The sequence below is a fragment of the Bos grunniens genome, chromosome 24 (assembly GCF_055505025.1).
Source record: "Bos grunniens cultivar Pamir isolate PY7600 chromosome 24, Bosgru_T2T1.0, whole genome shotgun sequence".
NCBI classification, from domain to species: domain Eukaryota; kingdom Metazoa; phylum Chordata; class Mammalia; order Artiodactyla; family Bovidae; genus Bos; species Bos grunniens.
Window position 1 is genome coordinate 63,255,186 of NC_141188.1, and position 17,494 is coordinate 63,272,679.

The window sequence follows — 17,494 nt, forward strand, 5'->3', positions numbered from 1 at the left end:
AATGAATGGAGTTTAAGAACTGTCAGCAGGGCATGTGGTTTTGGCTGTTTCCAGTACTGAACTGTCCACTGCACACCTATATTTCTGAGACCACTGGGGGGAAAGAGCCCTATACATCTAGCTGATGAATCACATTTCAGTCTGATCATCCGAAAAGATCCGTGCACCCCTATGTTCACGGCAGCACCAGTCACAACAGCCGAGGCGCGCAAACAACCTAAACGCCCACGAACGGATAAGAAGACGTGTGGAGGCACTGTATGCGTGCCTGCACGTATGGAATGGAGTGGACAACCACTCGGCTTTAAGAAAGAAAGAATGCTGTTTGCAGCAACACAGATGGGCCCAGAGATTGTCGTACTAAGTGAAGTAAGCGATATAGAGAAAGACACATATTAGTATCACATGATATGGCTGTATGTAGAATCTGATGTATGACACAAGGGAACCTATGAAACAGACCCACAGAGAACAGGCGTGCGCTTCCAGGGTGGGGCGGGGCGGGGGAGGAATGGACTCGGAGTTCGGGCTTAACAGATGCAAACTGTTGCACACAAAATGAATAAGCAAGAAGGCCCTATGTACAGCACAGGGAATTGCATTCAATCTGTGGTAAACCATTACAAAAAAGAACGTATATGTATATATTATATATAACTGAATCACTTTGCTATGCCACAGAAGTTAACACATTGTAAATCAACCATACTTCAATAAATTAACAAATAAAAATGAACACATTACTTTGGCTTTGCGTCCAAATTCAAATGAACATTGTTTTTCTATATATCTTCTATGAGTGATCAGTTCTACAGGAGATGAAAAGAATAATTGCCAGCATATATCTTACGGTCTTTTAAACGACCGCTTATTATAAAGTAATACATGATCACGTGGAAACACTGAACAGTGACGCTTTTCTCCTGGCTCTATTCTCGTCTTCGCCGTCCACAGCTCAGCCATACTGGCTGGCTCCCAGTCATGCCTTCTCCAGCCACAGGACCTTTGCACATTCTATTTTCCCTGCCAGAAACGCTCTCCTCCCCTCTTTGCATCTAATTGGCATCTATTCACCCAGTAAATCTCAGCTCAAAGGATCACGACCTCGGGAAAGCCTCACAGGCTGCTCTCGGCGCAGCTCCCCTCCCCCCGCCCCCGCCCTCGCCCCAGCCGGCTTTTCAGCACCGCAGCCTTTTCCCCCTTGCTTTTACATCACTCCATAACCAAACAGCCGTGCATTTACCTGTGTGACTATCTGATTCACAATCATCTCTCCCATTACCACTCCACAGACTCCCTAAAAATACCAATTCTATTTGGGCTCCCCACTGTATCCTGGACTTCTCTGGTGGCTCAGATGGTAAAGACTCTGCCTACAATGCAGGAGACCTGGGGTCGATCCCTGTGTTGGGAAGATCCCCTGGAGAAGGAAATGGCAAAGCACGCCAGTCTTCCTGCCTGCAGAATTCTCCTGCAGAGGAGCCTGGCAGGCTACAGTCCATGGGGTTGCAAAGAGTTGGACACAATCGAGCAACTAACACACACACTATATTCCCAGCCCTTAGTATAATGCCTGGCATATAGAAAGGGCTCAAAAATACATTTAACTTAATGACACAAATGTAACATTATCTTTCTATTCATTTTTCCTACGCACATTATATAACACAGGCCAGGGGAGCAGGTGAGGGAGGAAGAGAAGAGTCAGATAGGCATCTGCCCTTACACAATTTTGTATCCTACCTTTAAAAAAAAAAAAGTATAGTCAAAAAACTAAAAGGACACACAGTATTGCATTAGATAGCTATATCAAAACTTAGCTAAATTCCCCTAGAGTCAGGTATCTAGATTGTTTTGAGTATTTTATTGTTAGATATAAATCTTGCTGTAAAGAATATCTCTGATCCCATCTCATGACTTTAAAGATCATCAAGACTCCTTCCTACACAATGTACCTATCTCCATGGAACTCCCCTGTTTCTCCTGAGCCTCAGCTTCTCACTAATGAAGGGATTTCTTTGGGTTAATTAACCAATTATCTACCAGTTACTGTTAAGACACATCTGCTATCCCACCTAAGAGTCACCTCTGGAGAGCTCTTTGCTATCAAAATACTTTATAGGGGGACTTCCCTGGTGGCCCAGTAGCTAAGACTCCCAGTGCAGGGGCCTGGGCTCTATCCCTGGTCAGAGAGCTGGATCCCACATGCTGCAACTAAGCGTTCACCTGCCACAACGAACAAATGTGGTTGCCGCAATTAAGATCCAGACTATCCATATAAATAAATGCGGTTCAGTTGCTCGGTTGTGTCCGACTCTTTGCGATCCCATGAACTGCAGCACGCCAGGCTTCCCTGTCCTTCACCATCTCCCTGAGTTTGCTTTAACTCATGTGCATTGAGTCAATATAGATAAATATTCAAAATATATATATTTCATAGGTGGTTTTGGCTTATTATTTTTTATCAGACATTCCAATTAGCAAGATCATTAAAAATGTCCCCTGGCTGTTACTGCTGCCTACAGGTCCCTTCACCTAATATCTCCCACACACCTGCATTTCCAAATCCTATGGAACCTGCAGAGGCCGGTCCCAACATCTCCTCCTCCAAGAAGCCTGTCCGGACTCCGTCGCTCTGTCCTGTCTGTCACTTTTGCACCTTCTGCAGCTCCTTCTGTGCCTGCCTGAGCTTCCAGGTCAGGCTCAAGTTCGCTGAGGAGGAATATCAAGTCTGACCTACCATCCTCATTCCTAGCACAGCACTCTGCATAAACGGTTACTAAATAAGTACCTGCCTACCATTAATTTGCAAAGTGGTGTATGATGCCATTTCCCTGAAAAAAAAAAAAAAAAAGCCAAAACTTGTAAGTAAAAATTCCCTGTTGTTCAATGAATACATGGAAGTTGAAGTGATGAGGTGACTGAGAAAATGTATATGCTCTCAAGTGCTCTGTAGGTGTGATTGTTACCGTCCTATTTCTAGACTGAAACAGGTAAGCAAGCTGTATCAAACTGCTGCACAACGAAGAACAAGGTGTAATTTTTTAAGATTTGTCCATGAAAACAAGAATAAGACTTCCCACTTCTGAGTCATGGTTCATGGGAAACTGACCTTCCAGTCCAAGCCAGCTAATTCATAGAAGGTATCTAAGCACATGCGTAAGTCAATCCAGGCTACATTACCCTTGAGTGGTATAAGAAAACATAAGAGATTTTCCTAATGGCTGAGAAAACCGGAAATACGTACCGAGTTGCCTGACCACTGGTAACTTGAGACATGAGACCCTAAAGATAACAGTTTACTGCCTTTCTTTATCACTCGCTCTGACTATTCTTTGCCACTACTGTTTTAAAGGTTAATATCTCTTCAATTGCACCACACACCTCTTATCAAGGGCAAGAGAGGGCACTTTGCTGTCAGAACAGCTTCTCCATCCATCTCCCCAAAAGGGCCGGCTGATTTTCTAGTTCTCACCAAATCAGTTTAACAGTTTTGTTTAAAAGACAGCTGATTTTTATAAGTATATACTGTGTAAGAGGGGTTCCCTGGTGGCTCAGATGATAAAGAATCTGCCTGCAATGCAGGAGATGTGGGTTCGATCTGTGGGTTGGGAAGATCCTCTGGAGATGGAAATGGCAACCCACTCCAGTATTCTTGCCTGGGAAGTCCTGTGGACAGAGGAGCCTGGCGGGCTAAGGTCCATGGGGTCACAAAGAGTCGGACACAACTGAGTGACTAAGTGTGTGCACATGTGCGTGTACACACACACTGTGTAAGACTCGCTGCACAGCTTTACCACTGTAATTAGAGAGAGAACACTAGTCAATCAGAATTATTTTAAAAACAAAAGAATAACTAGTTTTGACCTAAGCCTGCTCATGCTTCCCCATCAGCAAGACATTCTAAACACTGGCCCCTTTCCTTACATGACTGGGTCTAGTCCTAACAAATCTCAAGAAAAACAATTACACTTTTACTCTTTTTATGTCATTAAAAAAAGAAGACAGATGGTGACATCATGTGAATTATTCATGTCGTCCTCACATTATTTACAGTGGCACAGCCAAATGAGATGGTGAAAGTAAGAAATTCTGTGGGATCTACCCCAGCAGACGTGTTCATTATCTTATCCACTGCCTGCAGAAGCATGATGGGGTTGGTAGGACCAGAGTCGCCATTAAGTGAGAGTCCCTTATAAACACTTCAAGGTATGCTCTGCAAACATCACTGCTAAAAACCCAAGTTTCACAGCCACAGTTTTTGAGGCAGAAGTTCTCTTGCAGGTGTGACCCTTTCAGAAGGTAACATGATTGTAAAATTTTGCTCCTCTCCCCCTTGCTAATGAACTAACAACTCACCTCCCTATCTATCTTCTGCATCAGGAATGGCAGGAGCTGGAAGTACACTAATAGTTTGACGAGAGAAATTAAACAAAATATATGTTTCCATTCACAAACTCTCCGCGGGACGTCAGACACACTAAAAGCAACGACCATCCCATTCCATCTCATCCCAGCGATGCTCGGAGCTTAGCCAGGACACCCATATGTCACCTCCCACACCAGGAGGATTTGCGATAACTGCTTAGTAACTAACTTTTCTTATTCATAACCTCCCGTCTCTACGTGCCTCGGGCTTATAAAAAAATTCAAGTAAGAAAAGGGCCCAGAAAGCCACAGCAAATGGTGGCATACCGGGCGCAATAAAGAAGGCTTTCTGTTTAAGTGAGGTGGTCTACCTGCAGAAAAGGGATCGTCGAAGACAGGAGTTTCTGGTAAGAAACAAACCAACCCACAGACGTCCCCTTCATTCCCAACGCACAAGCCAGGTTCTCTGGCTGAACCGTCTGACTCTGCACGGGGGCGGCACCTGCCGACCCCAGGCCGAGTCCATCAGGCACAGGCCGTGCAGACGGGGCAGAAGGGCCCCAACGCCGCTCGCGAGGACTGCCGCTCCGCCGGAGAGATTCTGCCCGCTGTCACTCGCGCAGGCCGCCTTCTGGGGGCCGCCCCGGCGGAGCCCCGGACCCCGGCCAGGGCCGCACGCCGCGGGGTCCCGGCGGAGTCCCGCAGCCCCTCTGGCCCTCGGCGGACTCATCGGGGAGCCCGAGCACAAAAACCCCCAAACGCTCGGACCCCGGAGACGCCCCGGGAGCGGACGCGCGCCCCCCGAGCCCGCACCGGCCCCGGGGGAGCAGAGGCCGCGGAGGAGACGGCGCGGGGCGGCGGGGCGGCGGGCCTGCCTGCGCTCCGGGGCCCGCGCTCCGGGGACGACGCCGCCGCGGCCTCAGGGGCCACTCACCACTACGTGCGCCCCGGGCAGGGCGAGGGGCTTGGGGCTGATGAGCGGGGACACCATGTAGAGCAGCAGCACGAAGGCCACGAGAGACGCGGCGGCCAGCAGCAGCATCGCGCGGCCGGCGGCCCGGGCGCAGCTCGGCGCAGGCTCGGCGGTCACGCGCAGCGGGGCAGGGCCGGGGCGGCGCGCGGCTCGGCGGCGCGCGGGGCGGGGGCTGGGGGCGTGGTCGGAGGGCGTGGTGGGGCCGGGGCGTGGCCGGGGTTCGGCGGCGCGTGGGGCGGGGCCGGGGGCGGGGCCTAAGCCGGTGTTTGGCCCCGGGCGCGGCCGGTGGCGGAGGGGGGCGGGGTCGGCTCCGTGCGAGGGGCGGGGCGCGGAGGCGGGAGTTCCCTGGGCTTCCCAAGTCTCCGGCGCCCGGACCGGACCAGCACCCTCCGCCGGGGAGGCGGGGCCTCCTTAGGGCGGCGGGGCCGGGCGCCAAGCCTCCCCGTGTCGGAGGCGGCGGCCCGGGGCTGTCTACGCGCCGGACCTGACCTCCGGGCTTCGCTCCACCGCGGGAGGCCCGGCATCAGGCCCGCGAATCCCGGGCTCCATTTCGTATTTTCTTTCGTGCTTAGAAAATGGTGACAGCGCACTTTCGCTTGCCGAGGACCGGGAAGGCCTGGACAGGGAGTTCTAGAATCGCTCAGGTCACTCAGCTTCCTTGAGTTCAAAGTTCACCTTTTACCAGGGCAGGGTTTAAAAAAGCCAAACGCTTTATAGAAATCTAATTCCCTCACCATACAATACACCTTTTTAAAGTGCGTTATATAGTCAGCGTTGTGCAAATATCACCACCGTCATTTAGCTGCGCCCCGACAACACACACAAATAACTACGCGGTAACAGTCACTTCCCGTTTCCTCCTACCCCCTCGGGCTCTAAGTAATCACTAATCTTTCTGTCTCCGTGAATTTACCCATTCTGGATATTTCATATACATGGAATTTTAGAATAGGTAGCCTTTTGTAGCTGCCTTATTTCAGTCAGCATAACGTTTTCAAGGTTCATCCATGTGGTGCAGTGTATCAGTATTTCGTGTTTTTTATGACCAAATTCCATTGTGTCGACAAACCATATTTCAGTTATCCATTCATCAATTGATGGACATTAGGTTGTTTCTACTTTTGGGCGATTACGAACAATGCTGCTGTGAATATTCATGCAGAAGTTTTTCGTCTATCTTGGGTGTATACCCACCCAAGAGAGTGGAATTGCTGGATCTTATAATAACTGTTTAACAAGAACTGCCAGACCATTTCCAAAGCAGCTGCCCAATTTTATAATCCCCACCAGCACTGTATAAGGGTACCAGTTTCTCCACATCTGCACCAACACTTGTTGTTATCTGTCTTTTTAATTACCGCCTCCACTGTGGGTGTGAAGTGACATTTTGTTAAGGTTTTAGTTTGCAAAAGGCACATATTTTTTGTTCACTTATGTGCTTTACTATTTTGGAGTTATTCTTAGAAATACTAGAGAGCTCAGATACAAAGGAATTGATCTTGAGTTTTTCTTCTTAATTTGTTGCCCAGAATTAGCCAAATCTCAAGCTTTGAGTCCCCAAGACTTCTGACATCAACTGAATGTTTGGAGGAGGGGTTCCCAAGCCACCCTCAGGTTTAATTATTTGCTAGAAGGACTCAGAGAGCTCAGTGAGAGCTGTTACACTCATGATTATGGTTTATGAGGGTCAGCCAAGAGAAGTTGTACATAGGGCGAAGTCTGGGCTTCCCTGGTGTCTCAGTGGTAAAGAATATGCCTGCTAATGCAAGAGACGCTTAGCTGCAGGTTCAATCCCTGGGTCTGAAAGATCCTCTGGAGAAGTTTCCAGTATTCTTGCTGGGCAATTTCATGGACAGAGGAGCCTGGCAGGCCACAATCCATGGGGTCATAGAAAAAGAGTCAGACGTGACTTAGCGACTGAACAACAGCAGGGCACAGTCTGGAAATCTCCAGACATGGATCTCCCAACACCGGGTGTGACAGTTCCCATGGAGAGCTGCCAACTAGGGCAGGTCAACCAAGGAAGCTCCTCTGGTGTCCAGAGTTTATACCGGGGCTTCATTCATAACAGAATTGACTAATCGCCTTTGTGGCTGAGGGCAGTCTCCAGGTTAGCAGATAACAGGGAACTCCCACCTAAATCACATGATTGGTCTTTCTGGAGTGGGCAGGCCCCACCCTAAAGTCCAATTTCGCCAGCCCTCATCTGAACAAGGACGCTTCCATCAGGTCTGAGGGAGAACACCTCCAAGAAGCCAAAGGAAACGGCAAGAACGTCTCTGGGGTCCAGGCCATCCAGTGCTCTTCTACCACAGAACAAACGTATGCCTAGTATTTGGAGGAGGCGATGTGAAGTAGGAGGCTCTTAATTCAATTTCCCAACAGATTTAACCACCAGTATCCATGTTGCAGTCTTGCTGAGATGATGCCAGTGTTACATCATATCCAGCTGTGTTTCTTGTTGTTGTTTAGTTGATAAGGCCACCTGCCTGGCTTCTCTGTCCATGGGATATTGCAGCAAGAATACTGGAGTGGGCTGCCATTTCCTTCTCCAGGGGATCTACCCGACCCAGGGAACGAACCTGTGTCTGCTGCATTGGCAGGTGGATTCTTTACTGGTGAGTCACCTGGGAAACCCTCTCGAGGTGTGAGTAGTAGACATAGCCTGAAAAAGAAGAATGAAATGGACTGAAGACCTAAACAGACGTTTCTCCAAGGAAAACATACAGATGACCAAGAGGCACATGAAAAGATGCTCAACATCACTAATTATTAGAGAAATGCAAATCAAAACACAGGTCAGAATGTCCGTCCTCAAAAAATCTACAAATAATAAATGCTGGAGAGGGTCTGGAGAGAAGGGCACCCTCTGTCACTGCTGGTGGGAATGTAAGCTGATACAGTGACTATGGAGAACAGTATGGAGGTTCTTTTAAAAACTAAAAATAAAACTACCATATGACCCAGAAACTCCACTATGGGCCATATACCCTGAGAAAACCATAATTCAAAAAACACATGCACCCCAATGTTCATTGCAGCACTGTTTACAACGGCCGGGACACAGAAGCAGCCTAGTGGTCCACTGACGTGTGAGTGGATAAAGAAGATGTGGTACATGTACACAGCCATTAAATTTATGAATAGTTCATAAATTTATTTATATAAATTTATGAATATTTTAATGGCTGAATATTACTCAGCCATTAAAAGGAGTGGAACTGAATCATTTGTAGAGATGTGGACGGACCTAGAGACTGTCAGACACAGTGAAGTAAGTCAGAAAGAGAAAACCAAATATTGTATGTTAGTGCATATATGTGGACTCCAGAAGAATGGTCCAGATGAACCATTGCAGGCAGGAATAGGTAAAGAATGGCCCAGATGAACCACTGCAGGCAGGAATAGGTATGCAGATACAGAGAACAGACGTGCGGGCCTGGAGGGGAAAGAAGAGTGATGGTTCAGAGCCTGGGGCTGCCACGCACACACTCCCTCGTGTGAAGCAGACAGCCAGTGGACACACAGCCCCCCATATCAGACAAGGGGCTCAGCTCGCTGCTCTGTGGTGGCCTAGCGGGGTGGGATGCGGCGTGGGTAGGAGGGAGGTCCGAGAGTGAAAGGCTGTATGTATGCACATCGCTGATTCATTTCACTGTCCAAGAGAAACGGACAACACCTTGTAAAGCAGCTCTGCCCCAATTTAAAAAAAGATGGCATCACATTTGCTAGACTTTCACTCAATTACCAACAGTTGGTCCAGCTTATCAACACATCATCTGACCAAAATGTCTCCCAAAGCATGCCGCTCGGGGTTGCAGGTTTCAGAGACTATCATCGCGTGCTCTGAGCTTCCCTCAAGGAATTCGTGTAACGTTGGTTTTTCCTTGTCACATAATCCATTGATTCATTCCTTTTTCTTTGGTTACCACTTCTCCTTCTATTTATGATTTGCTTTTACTCAAATCATTGTGTTTGAGGGACACTGTGTTCAACCTAGTACTGAACACATTGGAAGGGACATGGCGTTAAGCCTGGTATTCTGCTTTTCCAGATTGCTGGCGCAGATACTAATCTAGAAACCTCTCCTCTCCGTCCACTCTGATTTGTATATGGTAGGATGACACAGCATACCGCTAGTGGGCTTTTGGCAACCACTGGGCTTCCCTGGTGGCTCAGACAGTAAAGAATCTGCCTGCAATGCAGGAGACCCGAGTTTGATCCCTGGGTCTGGAAGATCCCCTGGGGAAGAGAATGGCTACCCACTCCAGTACTCTTGCCTGGAACACCCCGTGGACAGAGAAGCCTGGCGGGCTGCAGTCCATGGGGTCACACAGAGTTGGACATGACGGAGCGACAAGCAGAGCACACAGCACAGCATAGGCCACATATCTGCATTCATGGTCAGTCAGGTGGATCCGTTCATGAGTTTGCCAGGCAAAGTGAAGGTGTTATCCACCCATAAGCCTCTTAGGGATTCCGGTGTAAAGGTTTCAAAGGATAGTCACAGTCTCCTGCTTAGGGATGATCCCTGATTCGGCACCCACGCTTGAAGCACTGGTTCCTGGGAACACTGCGTCAGGTGGAAAAATGAGGAAGTTGAGGCACTGTGAAGAAAAAAGAGTAAACCATAGTGGTACCAGCATCTTCTTCCCACGAGAAGAGCCGTGTAATCATGTCACGTTCTCCCGCCCCTTCGCCTCCAGAACCCCCAGAAAAGGGGAGAAGTGCACTAGCAGCCCCTTTCTTGGTTTTCCTCATGCTGACGTCTGCACGCACTCGGGACAGCGTGTGAGCCTGCCCCACTCCCCATCACAGCCGTCCCAATCCCCGTTTCAGCTCTCTGAGACCTTTCCTCTGAGGACGGCATGCCACGTGAGACACCCACCTGATGGGACAGCTCCTTGCCCATTGTTGGACGTCATGGGCTTAGTTTTACTTTTTTGCTGTTATTTTTTCAATGTTTAAAATTTATTTTATTATTTTATTACAAAGTGTGTTTTTCCAATCAAAATCTTAGCAAGACTTTTTTTGTAGCTATAGCCAAGATTATTCTAAAATTTATATGTAAAGGCAAAGGAACTAGAATATCTAAAACATGGGGGGAAGAGGGAGTAATTAATCAGTCTACGTGATTTCAAGACTTATTACATGGCTACAGCAACAGAGACAGAGCGGTAGCCACAGAGAGAGCAGAATCCAGCGGAACCCAGAACCCACGACACATGCCCCAGGCTTTTGACAAGGCTGAGGAAGCAGTTTGATGGAGGAAAGGTAGCCTTTTCAAGAAACAATGCCAGGAAAATTGGACATCCATCGACAAAAAAAATGAAACTCAACCTCAACTTTACACCTTCTGCAAAAATTGACTCAGATAACACGATGGTTAATTTTATGTGTCAAGTTGACTGGGCCGCTTGGTACCCAGCTCTGTGGTCAAGCCTCACTCTGGGTACTTTTGTGAGCATGTATCTCATGAAGCAGACATTTCAATCAGGAGGCTGAGTAAAGCAGGTTAGCCTTCCCAGTGTGGGTGGGTCTCATCCAATCAGTTGAAAGCCTGGAAAGAACCAAAAGGCTGACCTTCCTCCAAGGAAGAGATCATTATTCCTGTCTGATGAACTTTTAACTGGAACACTGCCCATTTTTCTTGCCTTTGGACTTGAGTTGAAACATCAGCTCTTCTTACATCTCCAGCTTGCCAACTCACCCTGCAGATCTTGGAATATGCCAGCCTCCATAATCATGGGAGCCAATATCTTATACTTCATACACATGTATATTCATATCTTCTATTAGTTCTGGTTTTCTGGAGAAATCTAATACAGAATGGATCATGGGCTAAAATGTAAAACTATAGGGAAAAAAAACCACATTGGGTTTAAAAGAAGGAAAACTTCGGCCAATCAGGCCAAAAAAAAAAAAAAATCAGGTCACTTGTTTAAAAAAAAAAAAAATCCAGCTAGTTTCAGATTTCTCCACAATGACATTCAGTGGGTGAGAACAATGATATGTCTATAAGATCCTCCAGGAAGGAAATGTTGAGCCAAAGTTTTCTATCCAGCTAATCTGTATTTCACCCTTGAACATGTAATGATCAATACTTTTCCCATGAGTGCCTCTTGAAAAAAGCATTAAGGTTATTATATTAGTCTGTCTGGGCAGCTGTAACAGAAGACCATAGACTGGGTGGCTTATAAACAACAGAAATCCATCTCTCTCCATTGTAGAGCCTGAAAGTCCAGAACCACGGGACTGATAGGCTGGGTGTTGGGTAAGAGTTCACTTCCTGGTCCCTGGAGGCCATGGTTTCACTGTGGCCTCACTTGGAAAGGGCAGGGAGCTCTCTGGGGTCTCTTTAACGAGGCTGCTGATCCCGTTCCTGAGGCCAAAACCACCTCTCTTGACTGCACCTTCCGATACCATCACCTTGGGTGTTAGGGTTTCACATGTGAGTTTGGGGCATGCAGACATTCAGTTTCTAGCAGAAACTTCAGCCAGTCACAAGATGACTGAGAAGAGTAGCGTGAAAGGACTGTCCTTCGAGAATTTGGCAAATGAAATAAGTTTAACTATATAACAAAGATTAAAACAAATGTAGCATCTAGGGTAAAGATGGTATATGAGTGTTATACCTTAACAAGGTAGAAATAATAGAACGTTTTGGGAGAGGAAGAAGGAAAACACTTGGAAGGTAGGATGACTTTATTAACTGCCTCATTTGCAACTGATGCCCAAAGATAATGGTTAAAGTTGACAAATTAAGTCACAGAAGTATAAATATTTACCACCGTAAAGGTAAACATTAAGAAATATATTTTTGGGGCTTCCTTGGTAGCCAGTGGTTAGGCATCTGCCTTGCAATGCAGGGGACACACGTGCAATCTCTGGTTTTGGAACTAAGATCCCACAGACCTCGGGGGAACCAAGCCAGCTCCACAGCCAGAGAGGCTGCAGAGTTCACACACCACAGAGAAGGATCCCACGTTCTGCAACTAAGACCTGACACAGCCAAATAAATAAAAACAGAAATATATTATCGACTCAAAAGAAGTATGCAAATTTTATCATTGTTTATGGTAAAGACTCACAGATCCCATCAAAGGAAGTGGATCCAGGGCTAAATAAGGTGTAATTATATAGGCAAACAACACTACTACAAACTATGCTAATGAGAGGTTATAAAAAGAAGGCAGAGAGGGACTTCCCTGGTGGCTCAGTGGTAAATAATCCGCCTGCCAACGCAGGGAACACGGGTTCGATCCCTGATCAGGGAAGATTCCACATGCCTTGGAGCAACTAAGCCCTCGCGAGCCCACCCCGGAGCTGCAGCTTCTGAAGCCCATGAGCCTGGAGCCTGTGCCCCACAGCAGGGAAGCACCACAGAGAGGAGCTCGTGGACTGCAACTGGAGAAGAGCCCAAGCAGCAGGGAAGACCCAGCACAGCCAAAAATAAAGAAATCAGAAGGTGGAGGGAAGGCAGCACTACCGCCTTCACAGCGTCCCTCTGCCGCTGCCTCTCCCAGCGCGTGCTGCCTCGAGTCCCCAGCGTCCCCCGCATTCTGCAGGACTCACGGGTGACCCCCAGGCATACTGCCCTTTTCACTCTTCAACGAGACCAGTGCTTCTCAAATCGCGTTGCATGTCCAGTTTCCTTTTTGATTTCCTTTCTGTGGCCAACCAATTAGAAAAATGAAACCAAACCAAAACAAAGACTCGCAAAATACAACCTTTAATGATTTATTATTAGAGTCCACAGACTTAAAAGTGCATTTTAATAAATGTAATCGGAACAGTCATAAAAAGGAGAAGGACACAATTGTACAGGCTGTTCATGGAAAGTAAGCATAAAAGTGGTGAATACAGAGAATTACTGTTGCAACAAACTATATTTTCCAAGGATGGGGCCACAATCTCTCCAATCCGTAAGTTCTTTCAATGTGACCAGCACTGACGGGGGGTCTATGAACGCGGGTGGACCTTTGTGACTGCCTTGACCAAAGGACTGTGGCCAAAGTGACACGGCGGGCCTTGTAGTAACAACCTGGAAAAGGCCCCACAGCTTCTCCCCGGTTTTCTTGGAGCACTCGCCCTTGCAGTGATCCTTTGAGTGAGCTCAGCCTGTCTATGGAGAGGTCCATTCAAAGAAGAGCTGAGGCCTCCAGCCCGCAGTCCCGCTGGACTCCCAGTCAGTAGCCGACACCAACTTGCCAGCTGTGTGAATAAGCCATTTTCAAAGAGCATCCTCTGCCCACAGTGACAGTGCATGGAGCCCATACATTTGGCAGTTTCGTGAGCAGAATAAATGGTCATCAAATAAATTGTTTCATAAGCAAAATAAATTGTTTCCAGCCATTGAATTTTGGAGTTATTATGAAGCAACAGTTCGTAATAACTGTTGGCCACCTGATGCGGAGAGCCAACTCATTAAAAAAGACCCCGATGTTGGAAAAGATTGAGGAGAGGAGGAGAAGGAGGCGACAGAGGATGAGATGGTTGGATGGCATCACCGACTCGATGGACATGAGTCTGGGTGGACTCCGGGAGTTGGTGACGGACAGTGAGGCCTGGCGTGCTGCAGTCCGTGGGGTCGCACAGAGCTGGACACGACTGAGCGACTGAACAACAGTAAATGAAACTCGATTACACTGATGGCTTTCTGTTATTTTGCTTTCATAACAAAATTATGAGTGAACTAGCAATGACTCATATTGTTATTCAGTCGCTCAGTCGTTTCCGACTCTTTGCGACTCCATGAACCGCAGCACGCCAGGCCTCCCTGTCCATCACCAACTCCTGGAGTTCACCCAAACTCATGTCCATCAAGTCGGTGATGCTATCCAACCATCTCATCCTCTGTCGTCCCCTTCTCCTCCTGCCTTTAATCTTTCATTCAGTTCAGTTCAGTTCAGTCGCTCAGTCGTGTCTGACTCTCTGCGCCCCCATGAATCGCAGCATGCCAGGCCTCCCTGTCCATCACCAACTCCTGGAGTTCACTCAGACTCACATCCATCGAGCTGGTGATGCCATCCAGCCATCTCATCCTCTGTCATCCCCTTCTCCTCCTGCCCCCAATCCCTCCCAGCATCAGAGTCTTTTCCAATGAGTCAACTCTTCGCATGAGGTGGCCAAAGTACTGGAGTTTCAGCTTTAGCATCATTCCTTCCAAAGAAATCCCAGGGCTGATCTCCTTCAGAATGGACTGGTTGGATCTCCTTGCAGTCCAAGGGACTCTCAAGAGCCTTCTCCAATACCACAGTTCAAAAGCATCAATTCTTTGGTGCTCAGCTTTCTTCGCAGTCCAATTCTCACATCTATACTTGACCCCTGGAAAAAGCATAGCCTTGACTAGGCGGACCTTTGTTGGCAAAGTAATGTCTCTGCTTTTCTTTTCTTTTTTTTTTTTAAATATGGAACGCTTCACGAATTTGCGTGTCATCCTTGCGCAGGGGCCATGCTAATCTTCTCTGTATCATTCCAATTTTAGTATATGTGCTGCCGAAGTGAGCACATGTCTCTGCTTTTCAATGTGCTGTCTAGGTTGGTCATAACTTTCCTTCCAAGGAATAAGCGTCTTTTAATTTCATGGCTGCAGTCACCACCTGCAGTGATTTTGGAGCCCCCAAAAATAAAGTCTGACACTGTTTCCACTGTTTCTCCATCTATTTCCCGTGAAGTGGTGGGACCAGATGCCATGATCTTCGTTTTCTGAATGTTGAGTTTTAAGCCAACTTTTTCACTCTCCTCTTTCACTTTCATCAAGAGGCTTTTTAGTTCCTCTTCACTTTCTGCCATAAGGGTGGTGTCATCTGCATATCTGAGGTTATTGATATTTCTCCCAGCCATCTTGATTCCAGCTTGTGCTTCTTCCAGTCCAGCGTTTCTCATGATGTACTCTGCATAGAAGTTAAATAAGCAGGGTGACAATATACAGCCTTGACGTACTCCTTTTCCTATTTGGAACCAGTCTGTTGTTCCATGTCCAGTTCTGTTGCTTCCTGACCTGCATACAAATTTCTCAAGAGGCAGATCAGGTGGTCTGGTATTCCCATCTCTTTCAGAATTTTCCACAGTTTATTGTGATCCACACAGTCAAAGGCTTTGGCATAGTCAATAAAGCAGAAATAGATGTTTTTCTGGAACTCTCTTGCTTTTTCGATGATCCAGCGGATGTTGGCATTAGGTGCCTATAATTACACTATGTAGCATTTTTATTGTGAGGCATGAGCTGGATCCTTTCTCCTTAATTTATCTAGTGTAGGTTGAGTTATCAACAATGTAATTCATAAGGGATAATCTTCACTGAAACTATTTGAATGCTTTGTTTTAATACATGCCGCATTGCTAAAGCATACACAAGGGAAGGTGCTGTAGATTCCATTTATATGAGGAACCTAGAATAAGCACATCCACAGAGAAAGACGGCAGACAGCGGTTCTCGGGCTGGAGGGAAGGGAGAAAGGGGAGGTGGGGCTGAGAGTTTCTATTTGGGTCGAAAGTTCTGGAAATAGTGTTGATGGCTCCACAACACTGTGAATGTACTTCATGCCACTGAACTGTATTACACTCAAAAATATTAAAAATGGTAAATTTTATATTACGCATATTTTACCTCAATAAAAGAATGCTCCCGTCATAAAACTTAGAAAATAAGAGCGTAAAGAAAAAATGTTTAATTAGCGATTCTACAACTCAAAGGGAGCTGTTTTTAGCTCCAGACTTTCCTGGAGACACCTTCCTGGGATGACCTAACCCTGTGTGGCAGGATTATTATTTTTTGTATTTTCTCCTCCCCTGTTGTCTGAAGATGACAGGCTTCCCTCGCATTGAGTAAACAGGCAGAAACACAATCTCTTGTGCAATATTCTCCTTCCTTCTGGCTCCCCCAACAGATCCTAACCTCTCATGTCACTGAGGAGGTTAAGCTAAATACCCTGGAGGGCAGCAGGAGAAAGAGGAGATTTTGCAGGCTCCGGGCAGGCGGGAGAGGGGATTCCTCTGCCCAGAGAGCCGAGGGCTGGCCCACCTGCTGCCCCAGCGCCGGACCTCACACCAGGCGGGGCGGGGTTCCCGCCTGAGCAGATTCTCGGCCTCCTGCTGCTGCGGAAACCAGAGCGGAGGGACATCAGCGAACCTGAAGAATGAAAACGGCCGCAGCGGTTCTGGACTCGAGATCTACCTCCTGCTCCAGAGAACTTCAGTGTGATCCTTGGAGGAAGAGGTCTAGTGAAGACCAACAGTGATTTTCCAGACAGCACAGCAGATTCGGGTTTGACTTACTGATAGTGTAGAAATATGATGCTTCTGTCTGGAGTCTGTGAACTGAAATTTAGACTTGCTGTTAGCGAGCTCCCATATTTTCAGCATCCCCTAAAGAAATAGAAAAAATTGTCAAAGGGTTTTCTCTACTCTGTAGTCAAACCTGTAGCAGAAGGAATCTGTGAGAACACATTTTCTACCTCTTATTGGAAAGGTGTGTGTGTGTGTACTTTTATTAAGATTCTAGACCTGTCGCCTTGGAGACTGACAGGTGCTGAGAGCAGGCGGCTATTCTGATTGGCCAGCGCTGTGCCCACCGTATCCCTGATGTTAGACACTTTTAACATCATCCTTCCCACTTTCCTGTGAAGTGAAGTGAAGTGAAAGTCGTTCATTCGTGTCCGACTCTGGGACCGCATGGTCTATATAGTCCATGGAATTCTCCAGGCCAGAATAGAGCCTTTCCCTTCTCCGGGGGATCTTCCAAACCCAGGGATCAAACCCAGGTCTCGCACTGCAGGCAGATTCTTTACTGTCTGAGCCACCAGGGAAAGCCTCACGTACCTGTGGCTGCCACCAATTCCTTCCATTTTCAAAGTTTTTATTTAATAACCTAGAACTCCTTTGATATTTTGTTACTATTTTTAATATGGAATGTTTAAAGGTTTCTATAAAATTGTCAGTGAATTCTTAAAGGAATTATTTATGGCCTAAGACATCATACCTTGCAATTAAATACAGGAAAGCCTTTTAATGCTGCAACACAGGATGTCTTAGGCCATAAGTCTTTCAAGAAGCCACTGGCAATGTTATAGAAGTCTGGAAAAGTAGGCTGTAAGTCTTAGAGTTTTGACAACATTCTAAGACACAACTATTCATTCCCGTATCAAGGAA

The 17,494-nt window shown here is 47.1% G+C and overlaps 1 protein-coding gene and 1 non-coding gene across 4 annotated transcripts in view; both read right to left on the reverse strand.

Annotated features, from left to right (window-relative positions):
• KDSR (3-ketodihydrosphingosine reductase) overlaps nucleotides 1–5,449 on the reverse strand; it is a 42,348-nt gene extending 36,899 nt beyond the window's left edge. For all 3 annotated transcript variants that reach the window (XM_086373719.1, XM_086373720.1, XM_086373721.1), the window contains exon 1: nucleotides 5,303–5,449. In XM_086373719.1, the coding sequence (XP_086229845.1) occupies nucleotides 5,303–5,410 (108 nt within the window). In that variant the 5' untranslated portion in view covers nucleotides 5,411–5,449. The remainder of the gene's footprint in view (nucleotides 1–5,302) is intronic.
• A 9,296-nt stretch (nucleotides 5,450–14,745) lies between these two features.
• LOC147346421 (U6 spliceosomal RNA) lies at nucleotides 14,746–14,852 on the reverse strand. The gene has a single exon (XR_015154197.1). It is a non-coding gene; the product is annotated as a U6 spliceosomal RNA (small nuclear RNA).
• Nucleotides 14,853–17,494: the final 2,642 nt, after the last annotated feature.